Below are 18,855 nucleotides of genomic sequence, written 5' to 3' on the forward strand. Positions count from 1 at the left end.
TGCTAAAAATGCAGTGCCTAGAACAAATGCTTGCTTGGCACAACACAGGTGCCCCGGGAATATCTGTTGAACGGAAGAATCTTTTAAAACCCAGCTCATACAAGACCACCTCTAGAAACATTCCCTAGCACAAAGTAGGCGCCATGAAAACGCTCACTGAACTGAACTGAAGCATCCATGCAGGGATGGGACCTCTGCATCCTTGATAACTCCTCCTGTACCCAAATGTTCTTCTCTGATCACCTGGCGACACTGCTCTGACCCTGTTCCCACGGCTGGCTCAGTGTACTCGACCGTGAGTTTCCCGCGTCAGGAGGAACCTGCTTCTTCCTCATCTGCGTGCCGTGCCCCCACCCCATGTTTACCACAGTGCCCTGCAGGCAACCAACTGCCTCCCAAATGACACTTGCCAGCCCTTCTCTCCTGAGAGCCACCAACCCTCACCGGTTCTTCCTCAGCAACACCTCCGGCATTTACCTGTCCTCCTGTCCATTCCTACTCCTCTTCCACGTCAGGTCCTCACGGCTCCAGGTCACGCAATGACCCCTGCCCCTGTCTACCAAGAAGCCCCACAGAGCTTCTGGAACACAGCAAGCACTCAGGGACTCTGAGCTACACTCCTCAGCGACGCCTCGGCTTCTGTCTTCTGCTGAGCCCGAACCTCGGAACATAGATCCAAGTGGCCAGCCTGGAAGGCACCCCTTTTCTGTTTCATCCAGTTTAACCTGGAAGCTTCTCCCACATGCAGCCCCTGCTCACAGACTGGTGGACTGGCCAGTCTCTAGACCAGGTGGCTCTTCCGGGATCCTGGTCCTACCTGGCCTACCCCGTGTGGAAGCATAATCAGAACCAAAGCTGACAAAAGACAAATCAGTACTGAGGGAGACCCACGTTTTAAAAAATCATTTGGGAAGTCATCGTAACAAATATATAATGGTCTTGTAGAAAATACCTTTCTTATATTCTCACTTACAATTTGGTAAAGATTAAAATATATGCACATGACTACTTTTTTTTTCTTACCAGAGACGCAGGCAAACAGGCCCTGCTAGTGTGAATGAAAAGGGGAGATCTTTCCGGAAGGCAACTCGACAACGTGTACTAGAAGCTTTAAGAACAAGTGTGTCCTTGAGCTAGCAACTCTACGTGTATGGATACATCACATGTAGACAGACGGACGAGAATACACGCTGATTCCGTTGCAAACAATTCTGAGCAACCCAAATGTTCAAAACAGGACTGACTGAATGAACGCACTTCCTCTGCAGACAGAAAGGCCACAGACCAAAAGAACACCTCCTGCTGTTAGAGTAAGCATTCTATCTTCCACATTCACAGAGACAATATATTCAATGTTTGGTAAATGGAGGGCACTTTTTTTAATGTTGTAGGAAAAAAGAAATACCCTATGAACGAGTCATCTGAGCTCATGAAGAACTGCTACACTCTGGACATCACTCAGGATCCCTATCGGCTGTACGGGGCAGCTACAACGTGCATTTTTACACGTTTTCAATCAGGGCAGCTGGCCCAAGGCTCTTCCCTGGCACCCCTGGCCCGGCACTCCACGTCCCACTACAGAGGTGGGGCTTGTTCCCATGGCATCCGGCTTGTTCCCGTGGCCGCCTACTCTCAAAGAAGATACTTCAAATCAATGGACAAATCAACCAGAAGGTTAGCAGGATGTGTTTTACAAACCATAGAAGCAAATATACATAGCCTTTTCTGCTAAAGAAATGTCACAATTAGAAATGCAGGAAAGGGCTGTAATACTTAGGCTTTGGGCTTAAAAGGATTAACAAAAGAAGCTGAGCCCTACAAGAACTACACCCGGACCCAGCCTGCAAGCTGGCTGAGCCCGTGGCCTCTCCGCGCACACAGCATTGCCCCCAGCCCGGGACCGCACCATGCTGAGCCCCCTCGGGCCCGTGTCAGAAGCCACAGCTCCACACTGGCCTCCGGCCACTGATACAAAGGTGAAAAACACCCCACCAAAAAGCTAGCCCCAACACCAGGAAATGAGTCTATTTTTTAGAGTAAAATTAAATGTATAGAAAATGTAAATAATTTGGGGTCTTTTGAATTTTGAATATTTCCACAAAAACTTAAAAGAAACTCTAAGAATAATACTTTCCCAGGTAACTGCCAACTGAAAAATGTACTCAAGAAAAACAACGCTCCCCCCGGAAACCAACCTCCAGAAAGAACCTGAGATGAGAAAGCTGAGAGAATAATTCTGTGCCTCAAGTACCATGGGGCCTCCACAGTCTTACGACAGTGCTGACACGCACGTTCACACGGACTCTGTCCTTGGAAAGAAATATTCGAGAAGATGCTACCAAGGAAGGTCACGCTCAGACCTGACGGGCACGAGGGGCTGACACATGGCAGGCAGCGTGAAAAGCTCAGCTCCCTGGACACGCTCAGCACCCACACAGCAGCTTCTGTTTGCCTCCAGGGATGGAAAAGGGGGGCTTAAAGGGGCAAGTAAACGAGTCACGGTCCCTGGCGGGGAGGCGTGGGGTGGGGTGGGGTCTGAGCGCAACCTTCTGGCTCCAGAGCCCACCCTCCGTGCTGGACTGTCTTCCTAACAGCTGACCCTCACAAAGTACACAAAGACAACCAGATTAGAGTCAAACTGCTGGACAGCAGAGGGGACGGGAAGAAGCTCCCAGCAGAGGACCACAGTGGCCGGCATTCACGTCGGTGCCGACCACACGTGAGCGCAGGTGTTCCACGAGGAACACTGTGCAGGCTCACCCGTGGGATGAGCAGAGTTGAGTCGACAAAGGAGGTTGGCAGCTCGTGCCCCGGGCAGTTCAACAGGCACAGCACGCTGCTGGGGCCCAGCTACTGTCCACGGCACTCATGTGGCAGGGATGCCGAGGGATGGCAAGGCAACAGAGCACCCCCACCCCCATCGTGTGCAGCAGGACGAGACCAGGGAACAAGAAGTTGGGTCGTTAGGACAGAGAAAGAGAGAGAAAGCAAACAGTGGGCAGCGTGTCCTCACCCTGAATTCAGCTCTGGTCAACTCATCTCAGGCAGGACACAGCAGAACCAGAAAGGTGCAAAGTACAATCAACATGATTCATAGTGGGGGACAGCCCCCTCTCGAGGAACGGTCGAGAGGACGATGACCGTTCCACTCAGAAAAGAACAGAACCAGGGGAAAGAATACTGCAACGGATGTGAAGTGCATCCCACAACACAAAGCACGGGAAAAGCCCTCAGTGAACGTCCGCACCAGAGGCCAAGAGCCTAGAGGATGGACCTACATCATGCCGCCGTTCACACGGACTCTCTGGAGCCAGGAGCATTTCCGAGTACGAGCCCCACCACCTGCTCCTTGCATGCTTCTCTTTCCAGCCGAGAGGACAGTTTCCATGCACTCCTACGATGGCCAGAGGTAGCAGGGAGCTCAGGAGACAAGCCAAGGCGGGCAGGAGGACCCGCTATGCGTGCTGCTGTGCCGCGAATGAGTGGAACACCACGCATGTCCCCACGCAGCCTGCCTGCACCGTCTGGGCGTGCCGGAGTGACCAGAGATCCATGCTAGGACGAGGATGCCTGTGAGCAGCAGGAAAAGGCTTCCCTACTCCTCCCCTAGGCTCCACTATGTCCCCAGCAGGCCCCGCAGATCCGGGGAGCTGTATATAACGCATCCCCAGGCTCCCTCACCCTCCAGCTTCCAGAATGCTTGGCGGAGCTGGCAGGAGGTGGTAGCAGGTGCCCAGCTGGGTCCCTGCAGGGTCAGCGGCCCCTCACCAGGAGGGCCCAGCCCCTCAGCGCGGCGGCGGCCACTCCGGCAATGTTTCCTCGCCTCTCTGCCAGTTGGCTGCCGTGCTGTGACAAGGCAACCTCCTGGGGCAAGAGCAAGAACTTCCGACAGATTCAAATCCTTCAGGTTGTGACGGGCGGGGCCCAGCACCAAGGGGCTGGCTCTGCGCCACCCTCCAGGGTTTCCCACCCGCGCCCTGGGCTGCATGACAGTGCCTCCTGAGGGACCCGCCCGGGGTTCCCCCAGTCTGACGGTGCTGAGTGTGAACCACGTGGACTCTAGCACAGAGCCTATTTCTCCCCCCATCCGCTAAGATGACGAAATCTCTCAATCAGGTAAAATATCTAGGCACACACGAGCACAGACAGCCCTGTGCCCCCCTGCTCTGTACGGCCAGGTCGGAGCAGCCGAAGCAGGTCACCCAAGTCCGCGCAGTTCGACGGAGCCACAGGCGTGCCCTTCCACGGCGGAAGATGGTGTTTCCCTCGTTTGCTTGATGAGGTATCTAGGCAAGAAAAATAATCTGATACAAATTCTTACATTCACGAGTGTGTGGCTCAGCTAGGCTAGGCGTTTCTCCTTTAGAAAATTAACTAACATAATTTCTCTTCATTTGGGTAAAAAAAAAGTTTCTATCACTTGATTATTTCAAACGAAGTGTTGAGCCTGTTCTTTAGTACTCTAGGATACAGAGGATGAAAGGTACTCATTACGAAAGCCCGGCTTCACCAGGCTTTGGCTAGCGCAATACGATTACACTCAAGGACCCTGTCCAACTGTGCCCCTGGGACGTGCCGGCAGCAGCAGGACAGCGCACGAGCCCGGCGTGCGGCCTGACCCTGGACAACCCTTGCGGTATGTTGCTGGGTCAGCCACCTCCCCACTTCCAGGCCTGCCTTCCTCCTCTGTGAAATGGAGTTAGAGCGTTCACCTCATTCCTAACCGGGGAGTGGGGCGGGGTGGGGTGGGGGTGTCTGTGAGCCCCCCGAGATGATGTGTAACCCTGTGTATGTGCGCAGGTGCCCCTTTCTGGGCAGAGAGGTCACTGAAACAAAAAAGGGGAGACCCCCCACCCCCGCCCAGACTAGGCAGTCATGAACGCTCCCTTACTTCACTAAAACGTGTCTGCTTCTGTGAGCGGCAGGAGTGCAGGAGCCTGGGGACTCGATCCTTAAAGGCCAACACTCCGCTACCGACGCACCGTGCACGCCTCTCTCACGGGTTTCACTCGCACACACGTGCACACGCACAGCCGTCACGCACCCTCCCGACACTTCATGCTACTAATTCCTGTTCGTCACACTGTTACCATGTGTTCACGTGCCAAACAGAAAGGCGGCTCGGAAATCAAGGGAAGGTCCGCCCACAAGGCCTCACGCCGTGTGTGCGCGGCAGGGAGCCGTCCTCCTCGGGGGATAAAGCCGAAGTGCTCTCAAAACCTCACGGGAAGAAACCGATCCAAGAGTCTTGCTCTGGGCCGACATGAACTCCCCCACGCTGAGAGCAGAAATGACACTTCTGAACAATTACCCAATCGGTGTAAAGAGTAACTACACAAATAACATGCTACAAATGTAGGATATTCAGGAAAAGAGAACTCTTTCCTACAGCACAGACAGTTCAATGCCTGCAATTCGCGATTCAGGGTTTTGGGTTTGAACAATGAAGAAACGAGTAAATTGGGAAAACAGACTCACTTCTAAGAGCTTCAGCTCCTGCACACAGCTGTGCAGCAGCTCTAGGGCGCGCTGAGCCACCTCCCACGGCCTCTGCAGGAAGAGGAGCAAGGTGCACTGGCGAGAGAACAGGTAACTGCGCAGATCTAACAGGGTGGCTTCTTGCCTCTGTATCAGTTCACGCTTCTCCATATCTATGGGCTTTCGGAGGATCAATCCATTCCAGCTCTTCACCGGCTGGCAGAAAAAAGTCAGCCAGTTGGCACCATCTAAACAAACACACATCATGAAAGGCGCTGACTACAGATTACTTCACCTTACTGAGATTCTTGCTCAAGGCCGTGAGACCTCACGTACCAACGGGCGGCTCAACAACCAGTTACTCCCTGACCACGGGCCCGCCCCCTTTCCGTGGGCATGGAACCAGGCTAGTGATATGGGGACAGGGTAGCTCCCACGAGTATTCCCACTCGGTACATGGCAACCGATGATGAGCACAAGGCAACATGACCTAGGCCACAAGGCACACAGATGCACCATGTCCAGAGGGTGGTGAACAGGTCGGGAGGCAACTGGAGACTGCCGGGCTAAGGGGTCAGGGAGGCCTCAGGCTCTGTGCTCAGTCAGCTCTGAGAGAAGGCACCAGGCCTGGGTTGGAACGTACTGTGCCAGAGAGCAGCCCATTCACGAGACCGTGCTGGTCTTTCTGTCTCCTTACCGAAGCCTCACACCTATCTCTAACTCAACCACGTCAGCTACCTGAATCATCTCCTGGAGAAAAGGACAGCAGGCACAAGGAAGAAGCAGCAGCGGGAAGCAGAAGGGAAACATTCTTGCTTGTCAAAAATTTCCAGCGAGGCTCCCCAATTCTAACTTATAGCCCCAAACTCAAATATGGCCTTAAAGTAAGCATAACAGCCCACGATAACTAGTCATTCAACCCATATGGCAAAATTTAATCTATTTTCCTCACTCCAAAAGAGAGCTGTCGTACCATGTCATGCTGCATTCCCACCAGGAAGCGACTCAATATTGGCACACTGATGTTACTAAATATCTCAAGTGCCAACCACAACTAACAGCAGCCTTTCCTGATTGGAACTTATACTCAGAGCTGCTCAAGTGCACACCTATGGGGGGACCCCCCCCAGCCCTCAGAGTGCCTACACCAGCAGACCCCTCTGTCGGCCCTCTGCCCAGCGTCCTCCTGGCTCCCTCTCACATGTCATTCCGGCCTCTGTGTCAATGGCACCTCCTCAGAGAGCCTCCCAGACCACACTGTCTTACGATCACCCAGCACCTACCGTCACACTCTGCCCCTTCACCCGCAACCCCTTCTGCGGCCTGCACTCATTACAACTACCTGACTTGAAGTTTTTTTTACTTCTACACCTGTTTCCCCTTCATGTAAACTCCATGAAGGAAGGGGTTTTGTTGGTTACCTACTATATTCAGAACAGCGCCTGGTCATATGGGACTCTCAATAAGCATCCATTAAACGAATAAACAAAAATGAACAATCTTATCATTGAGCTGCAAAACGTGGTTCAAGCTTACTTTTGGACTCTAATTTGTCCCAGATTTTAAAACTGAGAGAACAAAGAAATTATGCGAAATATGACATAAGAAACACGTAAGATACCTAAATACATACAATATGGAGATGTGAAATATAATTTTATCTCTTCTCAAATTTTTAAAGTTTAATTAGTAAATACTTTGCTCTGGTTATGTTTACATTTGTGTCTTAGCAAAGTAAGAGATCCAAATCTGAACTTCCTAAAACTTGGGTTTGGAGAAAAAACCAATTGGTGCCATTCACCATCATTTCTAGAACAAAGACAGTGCCCAAGCTGACTGTCCCAGCACCTCATCTTCCTACAGGTTTTCTAACAGACACTAGGGTTCCTTGAAATCACTCCTTTCTTCAGACACCGTATCAGGGTTCTCTCAAAAAGAACACCCAACAAAGATGTCTGTTACCGCACTGTGTGTGGTGGTCAGAACGGAGACAACCCAAATGTCCAAGACCGGGGGCAGCTGGATTAACCCTCATGGGTCCACACTGTGGAGCACGATGCAGCTATTAACGAACATACCTTAAAACCTGACCTGTTAGCTTGGAACGATGCCCACGATGGGCTGTTAACAAGAACAAGCTACAGACAAATGTCTACATAGGATGATGCCATTTCTATCAATATAGGTATCACCCAAAACACAGTGAGAACAATTATGAACTTTTTTCTCTGTATATGGTTTCACTGTGCTAATTTTGTACTTCTAAAATAATTCAAGACTTTAAAATTTTAAAAGAAAGATGAACACCCATTACAGTGGTGCCATTTAAAACTCTGCAATGAGCACTCAAATATTACAAAGACAGATTGTCAACAGAAGTACAAGATCCCACTCTTATGCTAGCAAGGAGGCACAGAATCAGAAGCATAACCAGCCAGCTCTAAGTAGGAGAAAAGACTCTTTCTACCTGAAAAACACCCTCTTCATAAATGCTTTTCTTGCTTAGATGCTTCTAACAGTGAAAGCGACTAGTTCTTAATTCTCATATCATTTCCTATTAGAACTATAAGAATATATCCTATATAATTTGCACAAAACAATAAAAGGTGATTTAATCATTAAGCAAATAAATAATGGCAGCTTCTAGACTATTTAAGAGTGGGGAAAACTATACTAAGAAAAGAATTTGCTTCTAAAAGTGCACTACTCACCCCCAGCACCAAAGTTGACGACATACTGAGAAAACAGGGCATCCAGTTCATCATATTGTACCAGGGCATCTTCAAATTGTTGCAGCATCTCAAATACAAAGGCAAGTTCTTCCTAGTTACCCCAACAAAAGTTTTTTAAAAAGCAAAAATGTCAATCAACTTTTTGAAACAATGCGTTGCTATTAAAGACGACAACAGAGAAAAAGCGTGCAGCATTAAAAGTAACACTTCTACTATACTAAGTAAACATCAATTTCATGACCATAAGGTGTTAACATTCACAAATGCACAAAGAGGCAGCCAGGAGGAAGTAGGAAAAGGCCACCACGAGCCCTGGAACCGTCCACGGCCCCTCAGCAGCAGGGACAGGCCCGGGCGCCCTCTATCTCTGGTACTGTCCTTGCCTTCCTAGACACATGCTTTTTAACGGGCATTCTTCTACATGGAAGAGCTGAACCTGCTCCATTTACTAATCTAACCAGCTATTTATATCTATGAGGGCTCATGGATATGAACTGTATTCCATGGGTTAAAATCCAGTTCTATCATTATTTTGTTGTACAAACTGTTCCAGCTTTGGCCATTAGGAGGCTCCTTTAGGTGGTGCTAACATCTTTTGATGGACCTCCATCTTTTTGGGGGGTACTTCCTTACTTTCTGGTAAGTTTTATTCCTGGTCCATCTTGTATTTTCCCTACCCCAGCCCTGGAATCAACCACTTCTAGAAGGAGCTCTGGCACTTATTGTTAAGAATGGAGTTTACGGGCACCTGGGTGGCTCAGTTGGATGAAGCATCTGCCTTTGGCTCAGGTCATGATCCCAGGGTCCTGGGATCGAGTCCCACATCGGGCTCCCTGCTCAGCAGGGAGTCTGCTTCTCCCTCTCCCTCCATTTCCCCCACCCCCGCTTGTGCTGTCTCTCTCTCTCAAATAAACAGGATAATAATAAAAAAAAGGATGGCGTTTAGAAACCAAGATTTTGGCACTAAGTGTGCTTATGTTACTGAGAAGTCATTTTTCTCTAGGCCCTGTCAGAGGACAGGTGTATAATCCTCACACACATGCATGTCTATTTCTGATCCTCCTGTCTCAGAGTCCAATCCCACACCACTGGGTTCATTTGGACTCCCCCTCTCCTTGTCTGTAGCTCTTAGAAACCCAGTTCAATAAGCCTGAAAGGTGCAGTGACAGGGTCATCCGTAAGGTCTGCAGCAGGTCAGTCCCACAGTGAGCTGTGGACGGGAGCAACTCCCTTACGTGCACCCCGTCGCCCAAACACCACTAAGGTGTAAGCAACAGAGTCAGAGACGAACATTGAAATTTCTAATCAGAGTTGGTCTTTTATTTGCTTGAAGTATTATTTCTTCATTAATTTACACACAAGTGCAATTTAAATACAAAAATTAGGGTTTTTTTCAGTCAAAATACGGTAAACAAGAATAAGGAAACCTAAGGGCAACATTCCTGTCACTCTTTGCAGTGTTAGAAAGTTCCCCTAGAAACTAGCTTAAGACTGTCCGTTATTGGAACCCAAGACTACAAAACAAAACCACAGAGGAAATAAATGTCCCGGGGAAGTGATAATCTACTCGCGGTGTCGAGCAGGTGGTAGGCGTCTCTGTCCTCCAGGTCGTCACCTCTGCTAGCGCTCCTCAGCCTCAGGCACTTCCATGGTGGATACCCCGGAAGGCCCGACATATTAGCAAAACCCAGGTTACTCTGAGGCCAAGGCCCTTTCATAAAAGGCCAGATGCCGAGCTCAGAAGCAGCAGGAGAGCTGATGACAGGACTACCCAGGAGACCACCTCTGATCCGCTTGAGAGGCCCCGAGACGGAAACATCTGTTAGCTACTATGTACTGTCTCTTGGGTTTTAAAAACTATGCCAATAAGAATTACCACCAAAAACCTGCCTTATTTATAAAGACAGGAAGAGAAAAAGGAAGCTGTCTAGTTCTACCCTTCGTCATGTACCTGGACCATGAAATAGTCACAGAAGCTCCAGCCTGGCTCAGTCCTCTTCTCCCTCAAGGTCCTCATGTCATCCTCAAATTTGCCTAGGTTTTTGGTAAAAGACATAAGAAGCGATGTCCTGAGTTTGGTCAGGAAGGCATTCCAGGATTCCTGAGTTCGAGAAGAGTCCTTCAGGGGGTCGGAGAGCACGACACACCTGCAGAGACACGAATGAACTGTCTGGAAAATACTCCCCAAGCACAGCACATGGCCCAACTGCTACTATGTCCCTGCAGTGCCAACTGCCGTCCTCCCACTTCCTTCCCTCGTTCACTGGTGACAAACAGCAGGCGGGCGGTGAGAAACCAGATTAGGAAAAGGTTTCATCAGAAACTGGGTTAACGCCCCACGAGCCGTCAGTGCCGCAGAAGGATGTCTCAGACCCGGCCTCTGGGGCTCCCAGTAAAGTAGGGTGACCATGGCACCATCAGTCCCCAAACCGCATTCGTGCCGCCCTGTTCAAACACGGCTCTGGTTCCCGGGAACTGACAGGACAGAACTCAGAGTTACTGTTTCGGCAGGGACCCAGCCTCGCTGTCTGGCTCTGCTCGTACTATTCCCAGCCGAGCCCACCCAACTTCTCGGGCTCTCCTCTCTTCGTCTAGCACATTCCTAATCACCCCTCCAAACCCGGCTGGGCTGACACACGACCTCATGGAACCCGGCCCCCGCTGCTCTGCCCTCTGGGTCCCACTGTGATCACACTCCCACCACGGCAAGTGCCATGCTGCAAACACTTCTTCTCGGCAGATCTCTCCCTCTCCCCAGACCCGAGACCGTGCGCTCCACAAGAGCAGGGTTCGTAAATAATTCATAAATGAAACTTAAAGAATACGGCTGAACATGTAGATATGATACAATTTCACTACAAAAAGAGGGCAGCTGGCTGGCTCAGTCAGCAGAGCACGCGACTCTTGATCTCAGGGTTGTGAGTTCAGCCCCATGTTGGGCATGGAGGCTACTTAAAAAAGAAAAAAAAGACCATCCGTGGTGTGGAAATATCAAAGGCATAAAATTACAAGTTTCCAATGGATTTGGAAAAGGTAACGTGTCCAACTAACAGACTGGAAAAGCTAGATTTCTTTACCCTTGTTAATAATAATTTACAAAAAAAATGATTAAACATGGACTCAGAAATAATTTTAAAATACTGATGCTATGGGCTTCAGTATTTCTCCTCAGGAATATGTTGCCTTAATTACTAGCAAGTAGCAAAATGGACAGATTCTAAGTCTCTGTGCCCCATCACACCCTTTGGAGGAAGGGCTAAATCTCTGGAATTACAAATCAGCAGACAAAACATATGAAGTCGCCCACAATGTAGACGATCCAGCAGGTGAATAATCAGTCCCAAGAAGAAGGTTTGAAAATTGGTAACTGGCTTTAATTCCAGACATTCCAGCCCACGGTGCTGTTTCTTCCCCTGAAAACAAAGGGGTCCCACCAGCTCACTCCTAAAGCCCCAAAGGACTAACACACATTTATTCACTACAGGAGATGCTAGAATCTGTCAGTTCAGCGATTTATCCTTAAGCCGTTCTCAAGGGTTGTGAACTATCGGCATCTATTCCTGACCAGACACAGGATTCTCCCCTGAAGCTAGGCGGGTGCAAGGGAGAGGAAACGGCCACGAGCACCAACCAGAGGCAGTCTCTGTGTCCCAGGACCTGGTGCTTACTGAGCAGACCACATAATTCACTAAGTTCTCTATCCCTTATCAGCCCCTTCAACTTTCATGGTTTCTAGACCTTCTTTCTATAACAAAAAAAGAACTACGCTTCAGAAATTCACATTAAGCTTGGACGGTTCACTCAGAAGGGAGAGCCCAAAACAGCTGCTCAGACTGGGGGTGGGGGGGCGCCCAATGTGGAGAAGGGCCCCCCCAGCGTGCACCGGCAGCCTGGCGCCCAGGGCAGCCACTCACAGGGGCCTGGCCCCCGCCAGTCACGGGGCTGCCACTCACACCGGCAGCTCACGGGTCAGCCCTCTGATAGCAATACTCACCAAAAGCCTGAAAATTGCACAAAACCTTTGGCCAAGCAATTTTCCTTTTAGGGATGTATCCTAAGGAAATCATTAAGGACGTACACAACAACCAAGCTCGAAAGATGTTTACGATGCTGTTCATCCTAAGCGGTAACGTGTCTGTCCAGCAGAGGACCGGATAAACCACTAGTACATCACCACTGGGGCGTGTCACACACTCACTGACAATAACGGGGGAGAAATACATTCATTGTTCATGGGAACCTTTTTACAACATATTAAGTGCAAAAAGCAAGTACAAAACATTATGCATGGTATATTGAGAAAAAGTTTGAAAAATACATACCAAATACTAAGAGTTAAGATCTATTTTCACTTTGCTTATCATCTTCTTCTAATAACCCTACCATGAACATGCAGTGTTTACAATCACAAATTACATACAAGATTAAGCTGCCCCAGGGCCAAGTGCGCCAACGTTTCCAAAGGCCAGAAATCACACCAGCTAATAAAACAATTGCCAATATAGATGTTATCAAATTTGTATGTATGAAAATCTGACCCAGCTCTTTACTTTAAAAATTAAAGTACAGATTTGTTAAAGGTAGCTTGCAAATTAATGAAAATCAAAATGCTGGAAAGCATGTTTATATACTGAGATGAAATGTTAAAAATTTTAGTAAGATTTCATGTATAAAGAATGAGTCATTAAAAACAAGCTAGATTTCAGTGGACTCGGCAGGAACACACTTTAAGCAATCAGATAAAATGATAACATAGACTGAAAAGGAATCAACAGGCACTTTGAAAAAAATCCTATAATTTGAACATGTCACAGGTTTAGACTAATATGCCCTATTAGTACCAATTTATGTACTTAATAAAATCCCAAAGAAATGAGACCAAGAAGCTGTTTGGTCTGGCCGTCAGTCAGGCCCCCCGGCCCCTGTGGCCTCCCCCTGTGGACACCAGAGCTGTCTTCCCCTCAAGCCTCCTGGCGGCCTGCTGCTCCTCCTTCCAGAACAAGTGTGCTGGTATACCCGAGCCACACGGGGGAAGGACACTCAGTAATGGGGCATCTTGTCAAAATGCTAAGTTGATTCCTTTGGGATAACTAGTTTATGAATAACAGGCCTTAGGAAAAAGTCCCACAAGTCCAAATGTCATGAAATTTCTCTAAGATAAACCATAAGCTCAACAACCTAATATTTATTTCAAACTATAAATAAAGCAAGTCTGAACATTACTCTGTGTCCAGAACTGTGTGGAACATGAAAAGAAGCCCACGAAGGCTCCTCCCCCTGAAGAACTGTCAATTTCCTGGGCGGCCTGACACAGGGCGCGGTCACAGTGTCAGTGTGACACAGTGTGGGCTCTCCTGGCCACACGCCCAGGGCTCGGCCCACGCTCTTCCCCGAGCTCCCAGGAGCCCTTCGCCTCGTAGCCCCGCCCCGCTCCCGTCTCCGGTCGCACTCGGAGCACCGGCCAGCAGGGTGCCACAGGCGTGGTGACAGGGTGTGAAGCCACGCCCCGTCCCTCCGGGAGGCCACACGAACCAGAGCAGGGACCAGGCTCAGGGCTGCACCCCAGGACCTGGGGGAGTCAAAGCACTGACCTACCACCTATAGACTAAACCCCCAGGCCTCAGGAAAAATGCCACTAGGCCTGGCACCGCTGAAACGGGAAGTGAGCTCCCCCCACCCCCCCCAAAGACAGAACAGGGCCCGACAGAGAGAAGCAAGGGCAAAGTAAGTCCATGAAATAACGGAGCCACCAAAGTTTCGGGGTTCCCTTTCACAGATTCTACAGATCAAGTCAGCATTTCAGAATTTTGGTTCTGAGGAACTCGTAATAGGTATTAAGGTCAACAAACAAAACACGGGGCCCCCTCACTGAAGGCGTGTTGGGAACCCCGCTGTAGACGAGGCCCACGGGACTTCCCAAAACCCCAGCTACATCGACACGCACGACGGGTCCTCGAAGGGAACCCACCGTGTGGTCTCTCCTCCGCGGTGGCCAGGCAGCGTTTCACCGGCCAGAGCAGGAACGCCGCGAGGAGGGGCCCTGGGCTTCCCTGCAGCAGCCCCCCAGCCGTGCTGAAGCGTCAGGCCCGCCACCGCCGCTCACGGGGTCAGAGCCCCTACGCGGAAAGCGGTAATGTCCACCGGCCAGGTGTCAGCCAATGAGGTAAATTAAAGATACACTTACCTGTCACTCTGTTTATTACAAAAATCATTCCTTATTTTGTCCACAATGGAAGTTCGGGGAAGGATGTTGGTTTTGTTTTTTTTCTTGGCATCATTTTCAACTACCACTATTAGCCAGTCCACAGAGCTATGAGCTTTCAGAACATTCTGCCACTTGGTAAGGTCGTCTTTTACTGTAGCTTTATACACTTCAGTATCCTAAAAATAAAAAAGTCACTGTGAAGGAAAGTTCATCAATGCCCTTCAGTTTAACAGCAAAATGTGTCCACTAACAAAGAATACATCAGCCACAGTGCTTCATCGCTGGGAGCTGGGGGCACTCTAGGCAGGCCCGGTGACACCGAGGCAGGACAGCTCCAACATCACAGAGGAAGAGACCGAGAGAGAGCTCAGTAAACTGCCCACAGCAACACAGACCATTGGGCAAGCTGGGACTTGAAAACCCAGGTCTGCTCTGCCAAAGACCTCGTGCCCAAGAACTGAGTTAATCACACCCTGGCACATGGCCGCTGCGATGGGACGAAGCGGCTCCTCGTACCCAGGCCAGAGGCCGCGCATCTGCAGGAAGCCCAGGCTGCCTCCGGGCAGTGTCCTCCGTGGCCCCCCAGCTCTCTGCCAGCCCCCCAGAACCACTCCAATGCGAATGCCACTTGCAGGCCACAGCAGGGGCAAGGCAGCTTCCGATGCAAGCCCAAGGAAAGAGGACAATCTAGGGCTTCTTGAGAGCTGTTCTAACTCACAAGGACTGAAAGGGGAACCATCCTGGTCCTAAAAAGTCAATGCTGCTTCGCACTCAGAGTCCCAAAGCCCATGAGCCTACCTCCGCTCATCCAGAGAGAAGTGGGAAGACACAAAATTTCCTTGCTATCGGTAACTGTCGATAATTGCACTTATGCTCCATAAATCTACTTAGCAGATCTATAATGAAAATCTAAAACCAAGATACTTAATTCATATCCAAATCAGGCATTTAAAAACCTTTGCAAGCTATAATTTATACCTACTGTTTAAATATGTATTTCCCCCCCCTTTTTTTTTAATAGAAAGATTCCTTGTTATCCTGCCCATATTTTCTCCGGATTTTTTAGTCTTTCTTGAATATGCTAATGGGATCAATCCATGAATGAAAAATCTCACATTCTGTACCCCGTGCCTCCTGTGATTTAATTGGTAAGTAAAAAGTTCCAGAAGTGAGTACTTTTATTTAATTTTTAGTCTGATTTTTAAAACTGTGTCCTCAGTTTAAATTAAAAAAAAAAAAAAAAAAACAATCTGGAAAGATCTTCTGCTGAAAAAACAAGAGGAAAACCATCTTGTGAAGATCGATCTTCTGGGAGCCACCACGTCAGTAACGCGCTCCTAGACCGCGGCCTCCACAGAAGGGCAGCTCGTAGGGCGGGCTGGCTCCACCTCACCGGCCCGCGCTCTGCAGGGCTCTGGGGCCCACGAGCATCAGGCCTGCAGAGTGCAACCAAAGGCCACAGAACCCAGCGTCTTTAAAATCACACCGCAGGGCCCTGGGTCAGGGAGCCCGAAAGAGCTGAGAAGCACCCTCTACCAGGCCCAGCCCCAGCTCCCAGCTCTCCAAACCAGGGAGGGGCTGCCACACCCCCTGAGCAGACACCAGTCCCCCACCCCTGGGATGCTCTGCTTGCGGCAGAGATCTGGATGAGCAACAGCAAGGCAGAGTCCCCAAAGTTCTGGTGAGGTGAGCAGTATGTCATCTAGGCCCTCACTTGTGACAGTGAGCAGCCATGGACGCTCCTAACAAGACCCAGTGACTGTTGAGAAGCGCCCAAGCTGAGCCAGTGAGGTTGAAGGTGTCTCCAGGAAACAAAGTCATTGGCAGGGAAGGTAGGGAAGGTGCCCACAGTCGGGGATGAGGAGGGCACCAAGGGGGGGGGGAGTGGCCCTGCCTGGACACCAGAGCCACACAGGGCAAGAAGGATCACAGCGCAAGATGTGGAACCCCAAGTGAGAGGATGAAGGACTGGGGGGCTGGAATGAGGTGTCAGAGGCCAAGAAGGGCAAAGAGGGCCTCCCTGTTGGGGTGACCTGATCTGGGGTGTTGTGGATCAGCCGAGGAGGGAAGGGATTCAATGTGGAGCATCAGCCCCAGGGCAGGGAGGGGGCACTGAGTTGGGGGGGGGGGCGGAGGACAGCAGTGACAGAATGCTCCCTGACGGCGATCATTCAAATAAGCAAATCTTATTTGAGGTTTGTGAAGACAGTGAGCGCCTGGCTTCTCCACATCAGAGAAGGAAGTTACAAACATGGAAAGGGAGGACACTAGAATCACCCTGCGGTGCAGGACTGGAATCGGACCGTGTATACACGTGTGTGCATGTGCGCACATAGACACTTACAAACGGAAATAAACGTAAATGTGCGTGTGGGTGGACACGCATGTGCACACGTCCATGGACTTCCCAGCAGCGTCCACTGTGAGGGCTCTGGAACAAAGAGCACGTCTAGCTCCAGGGCTTGGTTTCTACATACAATTCCCCACTAAAACAACCAGCGCTCCCTGGAGAAGTGGATGACCCAGGGCTCAGGCAGGGAAAGGACAGGATGACCTGGCACATCTTGTGTTAGGGAGAGCTCAGAAAAGAAGGGCATGTTGAAAGGTCATCAAAGCCAAATCTGGGACAATGTGAGCATTAAAATCAATACTGATAGGAAAGGATTATGCTCCCCAAACTAGAAATCAATGGGTGCATACTGACATGAACCAATAAACAAGACAATTGCCTCTTGTCTGGTGACGGAAGAGGCAGGAGGAAGACTGACACAATCACCTGAAGCAACCGAAACACAGAAACAGGTGAGGTGAGCCCTACAGGCGGTCGGACCACTGCTCGGAGCTCCCAGCCCACAGCATCGCAAGGGGCACTGAGGTCACGCCTGGCAGGTGCCCTGCTTCTCCCTCTCCCACTCCCCCTGCTTGTGTTCCCTCCCTCGCTATATTTCTCTCTGTCAAATAAATAAAGTCTTTAGAATAGACTCAGTAAGGATACAGATAATAGAATTAGTAAACACAACCATTAAAATGCTTATTGTGACCATATTCTGTGTGTTCAAGAAGATTCCATCAGAGAAAAAACTGATGTTAAGCAGAGACATGGAAGATATTTTAAAAAGAAGGTAAAGACCCTTATGGATCTTCTAGAGATAAAAACCACAATGTCTAAACTGCAAAACATACTGGGTAGGAGGGATTAAGAGCAGATTAGACACCACAGAAGAAACGATTAGGTAACCTGAAGACACAGAAGCAGAAATCATCCAAATGGAACAGAGAAAGACCGAGAAGCCATCAGCACCGTGTCACTGAGCCGGGGGACTTCCAGAGCCTGATATGTGAGTAACTGGAGCCCCAGAGGAGAGGGGGAAAGGGAGGAACACAACAAGTATCTGAAGAAATAATGACCAAAGGTGTTCCAAATCTAAATCAAAACTACAACCCCATAAAGCCTAAAACACTGCAAGCACAAGAAACACGAAGAAAAGTACACCAGGGCGTATCATAGACGGTTTAAAACCAGTGACAAGGGAAAAAAAATCTTAAATCACCGAAGTGGGGGAAAAAAAGATACTTTAAATACAAAATAACAAAGACAAGAATGAAAGACTCCTCATGGGTCACAATGTAAACCAAGACAGTGGAGAAACATCTTTTACCTGCTGGAAAGAAATAAACAACTGTCAGTCTAGAATTCTATATCCAGTAAAATATTTTGCAAAATTCAAGGCTTCCTCAGATGCACAGAAGCTGGAAGAATTCTCACCATGGACCTGCCCTCTAAAGAAGGAAAGGGGAGCAAGTGGGAACTAAGAGACGTATGTTCTTACCTCTAATCTCTACAAAATAACTGTTTAAAGCGAAGCCAGTAACAACACACGGTCCGGTCGGAAACGAGACCACCGACACAAAGGCAAACCGGCTGCGCGGCCCGGCTGCGTTTGAAGGAAGGAGGTCATGTCGCACACGCGCACCAGAAACCCAAGAGCAACTACTAACCTAGCGCAGGAATTTTACTTTTAATTCTAAAATCCCAAATATTATCTACTTGCTCCAGAAAACTTTCCTTAACAGATAATGATCAAAACTAAAGCAAAACAACAACAACAACAAAAAAACACAGGCTCCCTATTAGAAAATGCAATTTTAAGGGGAAAAAACCCTCATTCATAGTGTCTACAGAAAGTGTCTAGCAATAAAAACGCAAGACTTCTATGAAAAACATTAGCACACATTACTATTTTTTTTTAAAGAATTTTTTTTTTAATTCATTTGAGACAGAGATACAGAGAAAGAGAGAGAGAGCACAAGCAGGGGCAGAGGGAAAGGGAGAAGCAGATTACCTGCTGAGCAGGGAGCCCAACGTGGGGCTCAATCCCAGGACCTAAAGATCATGACCTGAGCCAAAGGCAGACACTTAACCACCTGAGCCACCCAGGT

The 18,855-nt window shown here is 49.2% G+C and overlaps 1 protein-coding gene across 3 annotated transcripts in view; it reads right to left on the bottom strand.

The window, feature by feature from the left end:
• The window catches only part of TRAPPC10 (trafficking protein particle complex subunit 10), an 88,445-nt gene that overhangs the window by 37,770 nt on the left and 31,820 nt on the right, over window positions 1–18,855 (bottom strand). For all 3 annotated transcript variants that reach the window (XM_036098980.2, XM_078068201.1, XM_078068189.1), the window contains 4 exons: window positions 14,395–14,591; window positions 10,162–10,357; window positions 8,190–8,301; window positions 5,479–5,726 (listed from right to left, as the gene is read on the bottom strand). In XM_036098980.2, the coding sequence (XP_035954873.1) occupies window positions 5,479–5,726; window positions 8,190–8,301; window positions 10,162–10,357; window positions 14,395–14,591 (753 nt within the window). The remainder of the gene's footprint in view (window positions 1–5,478; window positions 5,727–8,189; window positions 8,302–10,161; window positions 10,358–14,394; window positions 14,592–18,855) is intronic.

The sequence above is a fragment of the Halichoerus grypus genome, chromosome 1 (assembly GCF_964656455.1).
Source record: "Halichoerus grypus chromosome 1, mHalGry1.hap1.1, whole genome shotgun sequence".
NCBI lineage: Eukaryota > Metazoa > Chordata > Mammalia > Carnivora > Phocidae > Halichoerus > Halichoerus grypus.